Genomic DNA, 17,502 nt, shown 5'->3' with positions numbered 1-17,502 from the left:
AGGGCTGGGTGGGCCGGGACAGCTGCTCTTCTGAGGCACAATTCTGTTTAGCACACATGGCATAAAGCTGTTGAGACCCCGTGTGTGTCCACTCCCCTGATGATTGCAACCCAGTGGAGGTAAGCATGCCTTTTCTCACTTTGGTTGGTTTATAGGAAATTAGGGTTACAAAACTCACTGAAAGATTATTGGAAGGGGACTGTAATATTCCAAGTCATTAAGCAAATTGATTTTACACAGCCATGCTCTCATGGCATACCTGCTCAGAGGGTCTGGCCAAGTTTGCTTGTGCACAACATGGAAGATGAGTCAAATCCTCACTTCATGTCCTGGTTCTTGATTGTCAATGATTAGCTAACTTTTTGGACAAATCTTTTATATCCTACTGCTGCTGCCTTCCTGCTAGCCATCCTGTGAGCCCCTTGCCCTATTGGGCTGACAGGAAGACTGGCACATGTGGTTTGCTGAAACTCCTGTCACTGTCCTGCTGTCAGTGCAGGGTCTTTTTCAGGAGCTGCCTGTGCTCTCACCAGTGTGGGACCCTCTGGGGCTGGACAGCAGGAATGAATCCCCCATTTGGTGGAATGGCATCCCTCACTATCCAGAGAGGCCTCTCTGTTAATTGTTCTGGTGCTTTCACATACACACACTTCTGGTCATACATAATTTATTCCAATATTAATATTCCTGTTAAAAACCATGCAGATTCATGTGGATATTAAATTTTCCTGTTTTTTCATCGCAGAGTTGCAGCAGCTCCAGCAGTGCTCACTGGTGACATGGGGGCAGGCTCAGGGGTTTGATCCTGTGTAGCTGCAGTGGTAGGACCTGCTGAGCTCAGTCTTCATCAGCAGTTTGGCAGCGCTGGTGCAGCCAGAGGATGTAAAAGCAATGCGTTTTTACCCCCAACTAAAAGCTCTTACAGAGAAAGCAATAGCTTAGGCTGTCACTGCTTGATCAGCTGATGTATAACACCAGACTAATTGAGTAGCAGCCTTTCAGCTGGGTTGGAAAGCTTTTAAAAAACCAAAGGCCTTTGCATTGAAGTGAACTAAAGCTATTAGCCCCTAATTAAAACAAGAGGTTTCATCTTTACCTTTCTAGAGATCACAGAAATCTATGTATTTTTCAGGCTGTAAGCCAGAAATCAAACATTCATCATGTAATTGCAGTAAGTGTGGGCTAATACTTCTCATTAAGTGTGATTTATGAATTCCAGAAGAGCCTACGAGGTAAATATATAAAATTATTCAGAAGTCTGCAAAAATGAAGGTATTCATTTCTTTGGATGACTATTTAGCAGGAAGAATTTAACGTGAACATTACAGCTTTCAACATTCAGTGCAGACACTGCATTTGGACACCTGTACCTTTGCAGTTCCCTTCGTGTCACTGCTGATCTTTCACCCGAGATCACCCTTCAGCTCTCAGCAGGGAAAGCAGTGTGGCTTTGAGGCAAGCCCATTCTGCTGGGCCTCAGAAGAAGTATCACCTTCACTGGCTTTTCTTCTGGTTTGCTGGGTGACCTTGAGTAACTTCCCATCCAGATCCTGAATGCACTTTTTGTTAAACACTTTGTAATCTATCAACAGGAATGTTGTGTTACAGAAATGTGATAGCACTGTTCTACAGCTAATCACTCTCTGATCCTGCAGTCAGGACATGAGCATCAAAGAAGGAATGTAATAAATATTAGTAGAGGTTCACAGCAATCAGGACAAAGAAGAAACTGCTAAGTTTTGAAATGTAGCTATTTTCTTTGTGGTAGGGGAGTGAAAAATTTACACCGATGTTTGACCTTAACTAATTAGACCCTGTACAGGAGTGTCTAACAGGATGCAAATGTTTTGTATTCCGTATTTCCTGCTCAGCTTCAGTGGGCAGGAGTGATTTAGGGTGAAATTAAATCTGTCCTATGCTCTGACATACTGCTTTGGAGTAGAGCACTCTCAGATTACTTTGTATGTGCAATCTAAGGACAGAATGAAGGGTTTGTTATTTCTGTATCAGTCAGTGAGATATGATGATAATCTTTGTAATTTGGGTTCATTCTAACAAAATAAAAGCTTTGAAGGTCTTACCTCACCCTGCTGCAGCTCCCTGAGCAATTCCTTGTGCTGAGATGTTAAGGCAAAATAATTGGAGAATCAGAGTCAGAATCAGCTCCTGAACATTTACAGAGACCTGAGTGTTTGCAGTGGGAGAGACCATGGAGCCATGGTGTGTGTTTAGCCTCAACTGTTCCTCCTGAGGCGCTGGCATTGCCTCACTGCCAGAGGGGATCTGTGTCTCCTTACAAAGTGGGTAAAGCCTGTCCTGGGTGTAGGTAAGCTCATTCTTCTGATATCTGTATAGATTCTCAAAATAACCTTTTGTGCTCACCCAGCTAACTGTCCAATGGATATTGCCTCTACAGTTCTGCCCTCTCCTTGGCAGACAATTCTGCTTGATACTAATGGAAGTTTTCTGCAAGAAAGAGCCCGGGGCCGCTCTGACTTTTGACTGCCATCTGCATTTACCCAAACCTCTCTGGCTCTACAAATCCTACTCCTTCAGGGTAAAAAATGAGGGGGCCATCTCACTTTTCTACCTTGCTCTTCCAGGTAAATTTTAAGCCCTACATAACCAGATTTTCAAAACATTAAGTTAAAAACTTGCTCCCTTTTAGAGCAGTGAAGGATACAAAAGACACAACAGCTGACTGTAGTATTTGGGCTCGAGAGAGATGGGGTGCAAGAGCAAATGCTTTGTTACTCAACAAAGCAGGGGACAGGGCAAAATGATCCAGAAAATACTGCATTGAAACAGAATACTTGCTGGAGTATCAATAGAAATCAGCTGCCTGCTCTGTGCCTGTAAGCCACAGCTCGTGCAGCAGACTTTGACCAAACTGCAGTTTATTAATGGCTTATGCAGGAACAAAGTCAGTAATAAAAGTCTAACTAGGGTGCTGGTGAGGAAGGCTCCTGGATCTGATTTTGCTGACTTCCATAAAAGGGGTTTGCATGTTTTTTCCCAGCCATTCTCTCCAGGAAGCTGTGTATAAAAATATTTGTTCCATAACCACAGCAAACAGCCTCCCATCGTCTGGCAGCCGCCTGCATACTTGAGGCTTCCTGCGCTCTCTGAAGTTTAACTCTGCAGGAGCCTGTGCTGACGCTCAGTCTAATCCTAATTTCGGACTTTGATGTCCTCAACCCGGCCCGGTGGGACTGGTGCTGCTCACAATGATAGCAGCACATCCCTGGTGAGTATGGGGGTGAAGATTAGCCTTCACATTGTGCCACTAATGGTAAGTATCAGCGAGGATAATAAAGAGCACTCTTGTCGTGCTTTAAGTCTTCAAAGTGCTCTGCTCTTACTAACTAATTAAGCTGCCTTCTGACAAAGGTACGTATTTGTGTTGTGCCTGATGTAACTGTGCTGTATTGTTATGCAATAGACCAAAGTTGGATGGTGTCTGCAGATAGCCATCAGGAAATCAATTAACCAACTACTGGCTGCTCACACCCCAACAACCGAGCCAGCTTCAAAGCTGCCGCATGTCTTTTGGTTAGCCTTGGCGCGTCTTTGGGAACCTCGGATATTCATGGAAAGCTGCACGTGCCAAGTGTTTAACGATGTGGTTGCAGTGTTTTGCAGCAGCTCAGTTTTCAGCCGCACCATCTCTTAACCCTGCCCAGAGGATGCACTCCCAGAGTTAAACCCAGGCACTGCTGGGCTTAGCCAAAGAGCCCCAGCTCTGTGCTGCTGGTTCTGTGTTCTAAGAACAGGATCGTTCTGGTGTGTACTGGTCACAAAGGAAAACGGGGTCACGCTGTGCTGTGCTGCCACAGCGAGGAATAGAGGGGATGTTCTGCTTTATCTTCAAGATTTCAAAACCTTACTGGGAAGCCACCTTCCCACAGCACCCCAGTGCCTGCCAGCAGCTGCAAACATTGCCATGAACCTGCAGTCAGCAGAACCCTGGGTATTGGTAACCTATTTTCTCTCAGGAAAGAGCTTGAGGTCACTGAACAGATAGTACAAGCTCAGTGCTCAGCAGTGAGTCAGAAGGCAACAAGAAGGTTAGGACAGATGGGAAAGGAAACCAAGAAGGAAGTAAATGTAGGTAGGTCATTGAATAAATCCAGGGAGCAGCCACATCTTGAATAGTCTGTGCAGCCTGCTTGGTCCACTCGGGTTTGTCCTTTTGGAACCAGAGGGCATTGCAGAGCTGTGAAGGATACAGAGAAGGATAACACTGTATGGGAGGGCACATGTGTAAAGAGAGATGGGCTGGTTTAAACTGTTCGACCTGGAAAAGGCACTAATGGAGGGAGATTTGGTCACAGCTGTGATTGGCACAGAGATGAATAGGAGGAACAATACTGTGGTATAGAAGGCAGGGTCCATCTCCTGAGCTGGCAGAGGTGAAGGGAAGTCCTTGTTCACACGGTGTGACAGGGAATTGTGGAGCTAATTGGCACAGGATGCTCTAAGTGCCAAAACAAAAATGTGTTCAGAAAGTGATTAGGCAGATTGATAGTGAGGACTGGTCACACGGGGCCCAGAACAAACACTGTCTCCACGAGTTTCTCACCAGGCTGAGAAAGAAATTAAAGCAGCAGAAGTATTGCTCTGTAGGTGCCTCTTAGATACTGTCCCTCATGATTTTGGATAGGTGAACTCTGGCTCTGGTTTAGTAAGACTGCTTTCATGTTCTCCCAAACCCATGCATTCCTGGAGTGTTGTGCTACTCTGAGTAAAATACAACATATGAGCTGCCAAAGCAATCACGTTCTGAAAAAAGCGTGGCATGTTTTGTGTTGTACAAAAGGGGTTTCCTGTGCTAGGGAAGACCTGCCCATTTGCCTTTGTGTCTTTTATTCTGCTCAGGAGGTGAGCCTTCCTCCCTGACTGCTTTCCCACGTGCAAATAAGTGATTAAGCAGAGGACCTGATCTCTCCTGGTCTGTCAGTTGCAATCAGTTATTTCATGATCTCAAAATTGCAATATCAACTTAAAAATTAAACCAAATGCCTTTATTACTTGCACCACAGACAAAATGTCTCCATGCCACCAGAACCCAAAGCACTAGGCCATATTTTTAAAGAGGGAAATCTTTATTCACATCCTTATATAGTGGAAGTTGTATTAAGATAGGGTATTGCTATTGCTTTGTTTTGGAGAAGGGAAAGTTGTTTGACAGAGAGAGATTACATGAGTCAAGTTTCTTCTTTCATTTTGAATGTTTAAGTATTGTCACAGAACAGATTTAAAATTTATATATATAAAAGCTCATTCTCTTCCCCTGTCTTGCTGTCATTCCTAAACCTTCAGCCAGGAGCCCTCCAGCTCACAGAGGTGCCTGTTGGGCAGGGCTGGTATAGCTGGGAGGGATGCCCTGCTCGCTGCAGCCTCGTTCCAAGTGTAGCTGGATGAGCTGGTCCCAGGAAAATCCAACCTCCAGAGGCAAATTCTGGTGGGGAGGATGAGCAGGAGGAGAAAGTTCCAGTGCCCTGAGTGGGAGGCAGAGCTGTACTGGAGGTGATGAGCCTGCTGTCCACCAGACAGCTGTCACCACCACATCTGTTCTGCAGCAGCCTGTCAAAGTCTGTGTCTGGGGCGCTGTGTTGCTTGTGCTTGGGCAAGGACCAGCTCCTCTGCCAGCTTCCAGCACAGGACCCTTCCTCCCTCTCCCAAAGGGAGCAGCATTTCCAATCCTGGGGCTCCCCCATTCTTCATGCACTGCCCAGATGGTTCTCCTGAGGGCTGAGGGTGCTGAAATGGGGGGGGAGCTCTGTGGAGCTCTAACTTGCAAGGTCTCAACCAACAAACACATCCTTTCAGATCCGTTCTGTGACACAGCCATGTGCTGGGCTTTGGCTGCTGCGTGCCCCTGAGGAGAGAGGGAGGATGTCAGCTTGTGTGAGGGGTGCTTACTTGCTGATTGTTGGGTGCCTGCAGCGCTGCTGCTCCAGGGGGCTGTCCTTAGGCTCCAGGGTATGCTGTGAGGGCTGGCCCTGCTCGAGGGCTGCATTCCAGATCCCCTTTTTATGGAGGTAACCAACTGCTGTACTATAGAGAGCAGCAGCAGTACTGTTAAGTCCTGAAGTAGCCAAGTGTGACAGTCTCCATTTGTCATCCTCGCCAGATTAACACTGTAGCTGTTTGCCAGCGGATTTTGTAGAACCTCTCATCGTTAAAGCTGTTTCCTTGCAAACAGATGGCTGCAGCGTGTGACATCCCGAGTGCCTGTGGGACCCAGCGCAGACAGAGGGGCTTGCTCAGCCCGCGGGGGCTGTATCTGCCTCCAACCTGGTGCTGGAGAGTGAACAAGTGCAGCTGCAGCCTCACACCCTGCAGGACGAGGCCACTCCCCGCGGGACGGATGTGACTGACACCAGCCCGTCTCTGCTGAGGTTTGGGGGAAAGGCATGTGCCCTGTTCGAGCGCAGCACAAAGCTGTGCTGCAGAGGCCCCAGCAGGGCTAATGCACAGCGCCACTCCCGCCCCTGCTCCCCTGGGCTCTACAGACAGCTGTGGTTGGGAGCGTGGCAGGGAGAGCAGCTGGATCCTGCTAAGCCAGTGAAAAGCCGCTTTTCCCCACAAAGGAGACAGCCCTGCAGGTGGGGTGAGGCTCCCTGCTGCCCACGGAGCTGTGCAGGGGGAAGATGCTGTCCAGCCCCAGAGGCTGGACTGGAGGGCTGGCACTGGGTGCCTGGGGAGCAGGGCGGGCTCACAGGGCGTGCAAAGCTCTACAGTAGCATATGAAAGACCTCTGGACTGTGAACACACCTGGCTCTTAGAGGCTGCTCAAACAGGAAACAGGCGTGCTCAAGGCCATTCTGGGGAGGTTCTAGAGACTCCCGTTGGTTTGCCTGGAACTTGCTGCTGAGCACTGATCAAGTCAGGCTCTGACAGAAGCCAGGAAGCTGTGACCTGGGTGCTGGTGGCTCTGGTTTGTGGGTTGGTTCCAGCTCTCACCCCGCTATTGGAGCTTGGTTGAGCCATCTGAGAATGATTGTGAGGGGCACTCCTGAAAGCACTCTGGAAGATCCTTTTTATATGAAGCCATTAAGGCTCTGGTTTTACCTTGTGTGTAACTCTTCCTGTAAAAAACGTGAATTTTTTTTCTTGTTGCTGTTAGAGGGGAAGAGACCTGTCTGGCCTTGAGTTAATGCTTTTTCCTTCTTAAATCCATTTTTTCCATAAGTTGTCACCAAAACACATTGTGTTTTGGATTAAAAAAATGGAGAGGTTGGCCAAAGCTCAGCAATCCCTTGCTGCATGGGGCAGTCAGGGCAGCAGGATCACAGGTAGCAGGATTCCTGCCAGCAGATGCTCTGCCCCAGGGTGTGTGCAACACAAGGCGCTGCACGAGAGAGCTTTGCTAAAGCAAACCCTTGTATCTGGCTCCCCTCCTCCTTTTTCTCTCCCTTCCTACAGCAACAGACTGGGGAGGTTGTGTAACTCACTCTGGGCCGTGAACCTCTCCATAAGAGGTTTACAGAAAACCTTATTGCTTCTTTGCGTTTCTGGCTCTTACTGGAATTGAAGTCAAATGCCAGCTTTGGTGTTGCTGTGTTCACCAGCACTTCACACCACCTCCCTGCCTGCCTCTTCTCCTCCAGCTGCTGCACAGGACCACAGCACTGGCTGTGTCTGGGGGTTTTATGAACCACTTCACAGGCAGGAGAGGCTCCCTCCCACAAGCCTGCACGCACTGGGGTTGTTCCTGCCTGTGACAGTAACATAAAGCAGACCTGGCTGGGTATTGCCCCTGCAGTGCTTTACACCCTGGTGTGCAGCCTGTGCTCCTCTCCAGGGGCCCTGGACACCAGCTCCAGCATGCAGGTCTTGGGCAAGGGTTTCTTGCAGCTGTTTTGTGTCCACCATGGATGGGACAGTAATGTAAAATCTCCTTCCTGCCAGCACCATTCTTAAAGGTCCATGACCTGCAGCAGAAAGAGTGAGAAACAGAAGCCTGTACTTTTCCTTGGAGACACCACTTTGCAGCTCATGAGCAGCTGGGACCGTGTGTACTCCTCAGTTCCTCCTCCTCCTCCTAATCAAAAATCCAGACTGAGTGAGGAACATGAGAAACTGCCTTGCAGCAGTAGTGAGCCAAAGAGGCTGTGAGCTGTGGCAGAGCCAGAACTCTTGGATAGAAACTGAGTGTTTGAATAACTGGGAGCAAGACTTGGTTGGAGCAGCTGCCTCACTTCTCCGGAGTGCTTGTGAATGCTGAGTCAGCACTGTGCTGGGAGCTGGTGTGTGCCTGGCCTGTGCCTTGGGACAGCAGAACACACAGCTTTCATTGAACTTCTTTGATCCTTTCAGCTTATTCACAGAGCAATCTCCCCATTACCTTCTCTTAAGCTTTCACAACTGGCTGCTGCACCAGTTCCATCCTCTTCTGGCCTTTCCAACCAACTCTGGAGAGCAGAAGAGGACGGTGTGAAATGGGGACACCTTCACCCTGCTGTGCCCTTTGGGCCTTGACACCTTCAGGCAGGGGCTGAGTGAGGAGCCTCTTCTGGCAAATGATGCCCATACATCATGTCTGGGAGCCCTTCAGGAGGAGGATGTGACCCCACAAACCCTCCAGCCTGCAGATGTTTCCCAAGGTGGGCATTAGAGCTGCTGCTCTTCCTGGTCCCCGCAAACTATAATGAATCTCCGGTAAGGCCTTTATTCCGCTAAAACAGAACGAGCAGAAACCATCAGGAAATGCCCTATTAATGCACTGGAGATAGAATCAGGCTGGAAAACTCCAGGCTGGACTGTAACAGCACACAGCCTGTGATTTAAAACCCATGTGTTCAGCAGGCCAGAAGCCAGGAGCCCCAGGCTCTAATCCCAGTGCTGAGCTCCGCAACAGAACTTCAGGAAGTGGGGGAGAGGCTTTGTTTAAATTTCCCCATGTTTTTCTGGGCAGGATTCTTTTACCATAAGCATTATTAGTTTAAGAATTGCTTGGTTTCTTGGGGCTTCCAGTTGGTGGAAGGTGTGTGCATTTCCCCAAAAGCCATCAACAGCATGCACCAAAAACAGGAGCTGGGCTGGTTTTGATGTTTTGGGTGGTTTTGGTTTTTTCTGACTTTTTCCCTGCTGTGATTAAGAAAGGCTCTTGCTCACCAAGAAGGCATTCGTTAGAGGCGTGCCTGTCCCTCATTAGAGCATACAAGCAGTTCATAGGTCTTTTGGGGCTGGTAATAGTAAGACCTTCGAACACATAAAGTAAGGTGATCTCTAACAGAACTAAGGATTAGGTTCAAAGCTGCAATACATTTCTGCAGCCAGTTACTAAGAAGAAACTGGGAGTTTCACCTCAGGAGCAGGGAACTGGAATGTCAGCTATGGATGCAGATTCAGCAGCTGGGCTATTTTTGGCTCGTGAACCACTCTAATGGCTGTTTATTTTTAAGGTCATTTTCTGTTTGCATAGCATGTACACCCTTCTGGTGGGTGGGAGGCATTGTAAAAACAATCACTGCTGTGCAGAGTTAGGAACTGAGCCTGGAGAGGAATGGAAAAAACAGAACTCAGTGTACTTATTGCTTTAAAGACCAAAAACATCTGCTTAGGTCATAAGGTTTGCTGGCCCACTCTAAGCTGTGTCCCCACCGGAAAAATACCGTTCCAGTTAATACAGACTACTGCAGGGGATTGCAAAAGACTTGGGAATAGTCTGTCAGACGATAACATGATATAAATAGAAAGCAAGCATCAGATTTGATGCCCTTACCTTCAAGCAGTAAACAGAAACCAGAGCAGTCTCCCCACAGCTGAGGAGTCACAGCTTGCGCTGGGCTGGCCAGGCCTGGATCCCAGCTCTTGTTAAAACTCTTGTTCAATAATAATACGCTTTATTGTCCTGTTTTCCTGGCTCCTTCCTGTTGGCCATATCTTTATTCACACACAGTCAAGTGATACAAATTCACTGGAACAGTAGCAGTTTATAAAAGACAGTAACAATGATTATCTTGAACTGAAATTTAAAAAACCCATGGCCATCTGTCAAGCAATGCACTGCTTGTAAGAAGTCATGGTAAGGAAACATTTTAGAACATTGGCAGTGTATTCCCAGCCATGTTGCTTTTCCAGACCACAAAATACAAAAATATACTAAAAGCAATAACGGAGTTTGTAGAAATGTCTGCTGCAAAACAATTGCTGTTGTCTGATTTCCTCTATATTTACTTCCACACTATATTATGATATAATACTTGAATAAACATAGTTTATTTCTAACTGAATTTGAACTTCAAAGTTGATCTCAAGTAAACTGTAAGGTCTTTGGCTCCCATCTTTGAAGTACATAAAGGACCTTAACTTTGGACTCATGAGACTGATAAGGCAGGAGGTGAGCCCACAAGTGAGAATCCAATGCCTTGGGCAGCAGCCCAGGAGGGAAGGGGAAGTTGAAGTGCTGTACTTCACAGGATCTTCATTTGGGGCTTTTTCCTGGATTTTTAAAGACTTTTAACAAGTCTTCCCTGGGATATCCTTTTACCTGATAGGCTTGAGTTCTTCAAGTTTCTAGTAATCTGGTATAACTGCCTGTGTTTGAGATCTGGGCTCTGCACTTAGTTGAGTGAACTGCAGTACCTCTCTCCCTCCGTATTTCACTGCTCAGTGTAATTTTACCTGTCCCTTTCCCCTCTCCTTCCTCCCCTGGCCCGGTACCACTGGCATGGCCTCTTTCCATCTGAGAGAGCTGGATGCTCCAGTGTTTGCTAGGGCTGCTCACACTGAGCCCCACACAAGCTCCCCGCATCCAGAGTACCATTCTCTTAAGCGCTTCCAACCTTGAGAGACCCAGGTGTAGACAGGGAAGCCGGTGCTGGCCTCACTATGCAGGGAAGAGCAGCTATTCCCTCAGGCTGGCATGCTCACAGTGAGAATCTCAAAAGCTCATGGAAAGCGGCATCCAGAGTGCCCCTTGCTGTGACAGAGGAACGCACTGTGAGCAGCCAAGTGTGTTCAGCTCCAGGATTTCTTGTTCCTTTTTCTCCCAAGAGCCAATCTCAAACATCTCAAACAAGAAGTTCATATTGCTGTTTTTTAGCGGAGAGGAAGAATAAGGCACCGGAGGGTAAGCTCATTTGGCCAAGACTGATCCACAGGGCACTGCCCCCACCCTCAGTGCTCTTCGCTGAGCTGTTCTCACTGTGCTCACATTGTATGAGATGTTCTCAGAGGGGCAACCTCACCTCTGCTCAGACACCACACACAGGGCCAAGATCCACCTTCCCAGGCACGGCCTTCAGAGGAAACATGGAGAAGGACATGCCTTGGAGGCCAGAGATTGGCTTCCCAGTGTCTAAACGTCACTGACTCCCAGGGAGGTCAGCTGTGGAAAGAAGACCAGGATACTTCTGAGGTATAAAACTCTGTGTCTGCTGGCCACTGCTCAGCTTTCTCATCATCAGACTTGTCGCTGTCATCGCCACTGGAGGGTTCATAGCCCTGGGTGGCAGAGCAGATCGGCTCCGTCTGCCTCTGATCTGCCTCTGCCTCCTTCTTCTTGTCTGCCAGCAGCTGCCTGTAGCAGAGGTTGCAGACCCTCAGGGGCTTGGGGGACAGCCGGGGCATCAGGAACCTCTGCCTGGAGCAGTCTGCGCACACGACGAAGCCGCACTTGCGGCAGTGGTGCCTCCGGGTGAGCGTGGAGAACTTGGTCTGCGTGCAGCGCATGCAGATGTCCGTCGCCTTGTCTGGGATCCAGGGAGCCGCGTGCTCCGTGCAGGGCTGCCGGCCTGTCTTCGTCAGCAGGTGCTTGATGCACTCCTCCAGATGGCTGATCCACTCCTTCCTCTCCGTGAGGGAGGCCGCGGAAACCACAAAGGACTTCTTGGAGGTTTTAATCATCCAACGGTTCTTCATCTGCAAGGTGTCTGGCAGCGTCTCCAAAGTGACATCTTCAAGGGGGATGATGTGCTGGGAATTGTACTTCCTTTTGTTGATGACTATGCTGCCATAGACGAGGATGTCATTGAAAAGGAAAAATATGCGAGGCTTTGGTTTCTTGCGGCATTCTTTGGTTAAAATCCCTTCTCCCAGAAGGACCCTGCCCGGCAAGGCTAAGGGCTGTCCCGAAGCCCCAAAGCAATTTTCCACAGCAGCAATGCGCTGGCTGTTGATCTCTGTATTTGCAAGATGGTCCATCATCTCCAGCTCACTCTGAAGAGAGGAAAACAAAGAAGGAAGTGGTGAAACTGCAAACATCTGCACCGGGGTGCAGGTGAGTAGCCAGTGTATACACAGGTGAGATGTCCTAATGCGATCTGAGGGTACAGGTAATCTCACAAGCACTCCTCACTTGAGTTTGTTACCTTTCTAAATTAGATCTTCAAACTTTCTGACCTCACTTTGCAACAGCCCAGGCTATACTGAGATAGTTCAGTTTGCAGCAATGGAAGCCCTTGAAGGCAGAGCCAGGTCTTCCTGGTTGTGCTTTTTACCAGTCTCACTGTGTGCCCTTAGAAGAGAAAGCTGCTTGGTCTGAGCCCAATTTTATGCAGATCCATAGATCTGCATAAAAGGGTCTTGAGAGCAAGCCTCCCGTTTCTGACTGCACACCTGCTTTCTCAAGGATTCATTACAGACACACACACCCCACAGCTCCCTTTCAGGCCAGAGCTGAGGCAGGAACAAAACAAAACTCTGTGGTATCACTTGTTCCTGCTGGTCTTCCACGCATGACAAAAATGGTAAAGAAAAAGAAAAGCAAAAAGCCCCCATGATGTGAATAAACCCACACAAGCTAAGCCTTTCCTCCATTATCCCAGGGCTGATGGTGCTTCCAAATGCAAGACACATCATTCTGAAAAGTATGATCTCTGCTGAACAGGAAGTGGAATGCAGCACGCTCATCTCTCCCACACCTCTGCATCCTCCTTCTCACACAATCTGGGGGTTTGATAGTGTGCTGGGTTTTTGTTCCAACAGGAAACACAGGTAAGGGTAACTCTGAAGCAAAAGCAGCTGCTTGCTCTTGGCAGTCTGCAGTAAGGAAGGTGCTCTCTGTAAGATGATTTTTCATTGCCCCTTGCAGGCTGCAGGGTGCTGCCCCAAGGCCAACTGGCCATGGGAATGTGAGTAATTTCCTCCTGCAACCATCACGAGGCAGCTCCGAGATCACAGGGACATGTGTTGTTGCCCTGGTTGCTGCTAATGGTTCATCGAACCACTAATGCAGAGCTGCTCTCCACTGTTACCCCTGTGCCCCTTGTCCAGAGTCCCTGCTGCCAAGGAGGCTGGAGGGAAAGGGAAGAGGAGGATGACAATATGCCTGTTCCTGTGGTGGGGGAACATTCTACCCTTGCCCCTCACCTCAAATCACCCCTTTGCTGTGCTGGAAGGGAAACCACAGAGCTGCTGCTGAAGGCTGCTGCACACCATGTGCCTCTCACCTGACCCACCTGGCAGACGGACCGGGCAATTCCTCTGAGTTCCCAGAACCTCCTTCTCTAGGGTGAAAAGGCACAAGGCCAAGGCACAGGTTTAGCCATGGGAGATCTAAACGAAGTGACCTACCCTGAAGAAATTGCTTTCACTGAGAGGCACTGAGCAGTCAGTGCTCCTGAAGAGCTGCCTTCCTCGGGGTCCCCCTCGAGCTGGAGGGAAGGATGTGTATCCTCAGGGCCTCAGAGCACTGCAATGCACTGGATGGAGCTGGGCAGTGTTGGGCACATCCACTCATGTGTGTGGGCAGTTTACATTTAACTGAGTGCTCTGGCCAGGCTGCAGCCAGAGGGGGAATCCAGGGGCTGACTCCAGCAGCAGCAGCTGAAATCACACCCCAGCCAACCTGCCACGGCACAGACATGCAGCAGCTGTGCAAAGGGTTTGTTACTTGTCATCAGAGAGGAGAGAAGCTCCATTCCCTTCGTGGATCCAACAGCCCGAGCGGACCTGTGCACGGAGAGGAGATGCCCTGCTCCAATAAGCACCAGGTGTTTTTACCCTCTCCCTCTTAAATAGACAAATTAGGCTGAAGAACAAACAGGCAGGGGAAACCATTGTCCACAACTGCACACCAAACTCCCTGACGAGGGTTACCCCTAGTAAGGACTCTCACCTATCCTGGGATGTGGTCTGTCTACAAATCCCTGGATGAAGAGTTTCTGTGTGAAAGAGCAAGATGAGCACACAAATAATAAAGGAAAAACTCAAATTACAGCTTGGGATCCTTGGTGTGCAAAGACTGTGAATGCAATAATATACTGTCAAGAACTTTTGGCACCAGCAACACCAAATGGAATAAACCAAAGCAGTTCCACCAGTTTAATTTCCTCAGGCTTCTGGGTTATGCAGCTCTTAGCCTACTTCTTTTACTTTTATTTTATGTAATTTAGAAGCATGGTCCAACCTCTCAAGAATGTATGGCACTTGACATGACTGTATTTCAAGGGATCTCTCCACACCAGATCCCAGTGGAAATGAAAATATTTTGTCAGATATAAAGACCGTGCCTGCACAGAGCCAGGAAACCCGAGCTCATTTTCAGAGGGGAGTGTAAGCTCTGCTGCTGTGAAAACTTTAGCTGTTGCATTGATGTAGTTCCCTGCACAGGCCAGAAAGCTCCAGGACTTACTGCATGGAGCAAAAGGAGAAAGGGCTGGATACAATTCTGCAGTGTGAAAGAAATGAAGGTGAGCTCTGATTACACATCACACTTCTACCTGCAGGTATGTCCTTACTCCTCTGGTTTGCTACCTAGTTAAAATGCCCCAAGCTAACCAAAGAAAAGCCAACTCTGTTGTGGGAAAATCTCTGCTAAGACTAAAATTGTTGGCTGCTCTAGCACAGGGTATTTCCTGAACGAGTTTTCCTGGGATGCAAAAACAGAATGTTTTCCTTCCATCTCTCTCCCCTCAGGTGTGACTGGAGAACAGCACATTCACATAATAAAAAGTAAAAAAAAATAGTAGGAGTGGGACTTATAGTGCCTACCTTTAGTCTGGGACAACTCACTCTATCCCTTTATGTGCTCCCTGTTCAGGAAGGGGGGGAGAAGCAGCCATCTGAGGGCGTTACTCATCACATCCCACCACAAGCCAGATCCATGGTGCCCCAAGTTCCACACAGCTCTCAGCTTGACTGACCACATAAAACCCAATTTCATGTCAGTACTGTGACTCAGTGCAAATAATCCACAGTTTGGCTTTGGAATGCAAGCGCTTTGTGAATCTGGCAAATAAAGATAGCTGCTGAGTGTTACAATGGTCTCTCCTTTCCTGGGAGATGAGAGCCTCTCCCTTTGGAACAGATATGAAGTCTAATCTATTTTATTCATTTGGGTAAATACTTTTTTTCCTGTTTGCTCAAGTTTGCTGTGTCAGGTCAGCAGGGTCACAGTGCTTATTTCCAAGTGCTACCTATGCCCACGTAACACATGCAGTAGCTTACCCAGCTGAAATGAGGGTGGCAAGAGGTGCTTTGCTGGCGTGCTGCTTTTCACAGGGGTTTTTGGCATGGCAAATTCTGGGGTTGTTTTTTTCATCAAGATCTGCTGGTCCTGCATGTGATCAAACACTATGCAGTGAATATGACTGATATTCAAAGGAAAAAAAAATACAGCTTGGCACTCCACTCCAGAACAAGCATGCCACAACACTTAACAATGAGCACTTGTTCACTTGTGATTATAAACAGCCATGTTGATGCCTGCCAGGCACAGCATTTCAACTTAAGCTCCTGGGTCAGCGAGTCTGGGGTATGTTTTTCAAGTCTGTATGTATCTAAGGCTTAGGTGTACCGATGTAGCGAGCTGTTCTACCTGATCCTTCCGTTCCTGCCATCAGGCAGAACCGACAGCCATGGTATCCACTGCACACCTCGTGCACATACCATGCATGGGATGGTCCATGAGTGTCAGCACACCGAGATCCGACTGCTGAAGGCTGCCAGCAGAAAATGCCCCAAGCCTCATCTCTCTGCAGCTTTCCCTGACTCCCTCTTTCTGCTTTGCTCAGAGAAATCTCTCCTGGAGTTAGGGCTGGCATAAGCTCTTGCTCACCAAGGACAGCAAGTAGGATGAAGCTGCCCGAGCAGGCATTTAAGCCAGAAAAACAAAGCTCCTCTCCTTTTACTGCCTGAGGGCATTTCAGCTTGCTTCTCCCTCTTTCCCGGCATGCTGTAATTGCTGGGGTAAGGGGGGCAGGTTCTGGCAACCCCCTTCCTGCCATGCTCATGAGGAACCCAATTCAGCACACGTACATTTTGGGGCTAGCTGTGACATTAGACCTTTGAGAATGTCACCAGTCCCAGTGGGACAAGGACTGACTGAGCTACCAAGCTTCTCGCCACTACTGCTCAGCGTAGGGCCAGAGCAAGGGGACGGCCGGGCAGTGGCTTTTGAGGAGCTCAGACTGATGCTAACAAACCCAGCTGTTGGCAGCCTGAGCTCAGCTGTGGCTCTTGCGAGTGCCAGCCAGGCTCAGAGGCGCCCAAGTAGCAGAGGAAGGGAAGGAAGGGAGGAAAGGAAGGGAGGGAGGGAGGAAGGGGGAAAAACCACGAAACTCGAGGCAGAGCCTCAGCCCCTCCGTCCCCCCGCTCCCTGTCCCTGCACTCATCCCGGGCAGCGCCCTCCGCGCGCAGCTCCCGCCCCGCTGCTCCCGGGCCCGTGGCCGACACGGGCTGGCTGGCGAGGGGGGAACGCCGAGGGAAGCGACAATTCCCCGTCCCTCCCAGTGCCCGAGAGCTCACGTACCCCTCTGGAAGAGGCGCACGGCCCAAGCGGGGCTCCGCTTACAGCTCTGCACAGGAGCAGGGTCCGGGGTTTTGGCACACGGGCAGAGTCGGTAACTTAAAGAGTCCCTCTAAAAACCCCAACACACCCGCCCCTCTGAGCGCCGCTCGGGCCGCGCACACACCGCGGGGCCGCAGGCTCCGCACACGACCCGCCACCCCGCCGCTCTGCCCCCCAGCTCCTGTCCCCCCAGCTCCGGCCCGGCGGCTGACAAACCCCGGCTCTGCCCTCCGCACACGGGCCCACCCCACGCCGAACCCCCGCTCGCCCCGTACCTCCCGGCCGGCCCCGGCGAGCGCTCCCGCGGCCCGCGCCGCCCGGCTCCGCTCCGCTCCGCTCCGCTCCGCTCCGCTCCAGGGCCGGGCCCCGCCGCCGCTCCCCGCCCACCCCCACCGCCGGCCAATGGGCGCCCCGGGGCCACGGCGCTGCCGGGCGGTGCTGGCGGGGGCTGCGTGTGAGCGGGGGCCGAGTGTGCCCCAGGGGGCTGTGTGCCCATGGCTGCGTGTGAGCGGGGCCGAGTGTGCCCCACGGGGCTGTGTGCCCATGGCTGCGTGTGAGCAGGGGCCGAGTGTGCCCCACGGGGCTGTGTGCCCATGGCTGCGTGTGAGCGGGGCCGAGTGTGCCCCACGGGGCTGTGTGCCCATGGCTGCGTGTGAGCGGGGCCGAGTGTGCCCCACGGGGCTGTGTGCCCATGGCTGCGTATGTCTGATGGGTACGTGTTGCCCAGGTCTGCATGTATCCCATGACTGCGTGTGCCC

The 17,502-nt window shown here is 50.1% G+C and overlaps 1 protein-coding gene across 2 annotated transcripts; it reads right to left on the bottom strand.

Annotated features, from left to right (window-relative positions):
* Positions 1-9,837: 9,837 nt before the first annotated feature.
* PLEKHF1 (pleckstrin homology and FYVE domain containing 1) lies at positions 9,838-17,074 on the bottom strand. 2 transcript variants are annotated; one of them, XM_039558500.1, is made up of 2 exons: positions 17,020-17,074; positions 9,838-12,171 (listed from the first exon to the last, which is right to left on the bottom strand). In XM_039558500.1, the coding sequence occupies exon 2, from the start codon at positions 12,157-12,159 to the stop codon at positions 11,338-11,340; it is 822 nt and encodes a 273-aa protein (XP_039414434.1). In that variant the 5' UTR covers positions 12,160-12,171; positions 17,020-17,074; the 3' UTR covers positions 9,838-11,337. The 2 variants fall into 2 exon arrangements, with proteins under 2 accessions (XP_039414434.1, XP_010394842.1); XM_010396540.4 differs by lacking the exon at positions 17,020-17,074 and adding an exon at positions 15,403-15,522.
* Between the last annotated feature and the right edge of the window lie 428 nt (positions 17,075-17,502).

Source organism: Corvus cornix, chromosome 11 (genome assembly GCF_000738735.6).
Source record: "Corvus cornix cornix isolate S_Up_H32 chromosome 11, ASM73873v5, whole genome shotgun sequence".
Classification (NCBI taxonomy): domain Eukaryota; kingdom Metazoa; phylum Chordata; class Aves; order Passeriformes; family Corvidae; genus Corvus; species Corvus cornix.
Note: the sequence above shows the minus strand (reverse complement) of the source record. Positions and strands in the feature narration are given on the sequence as shown.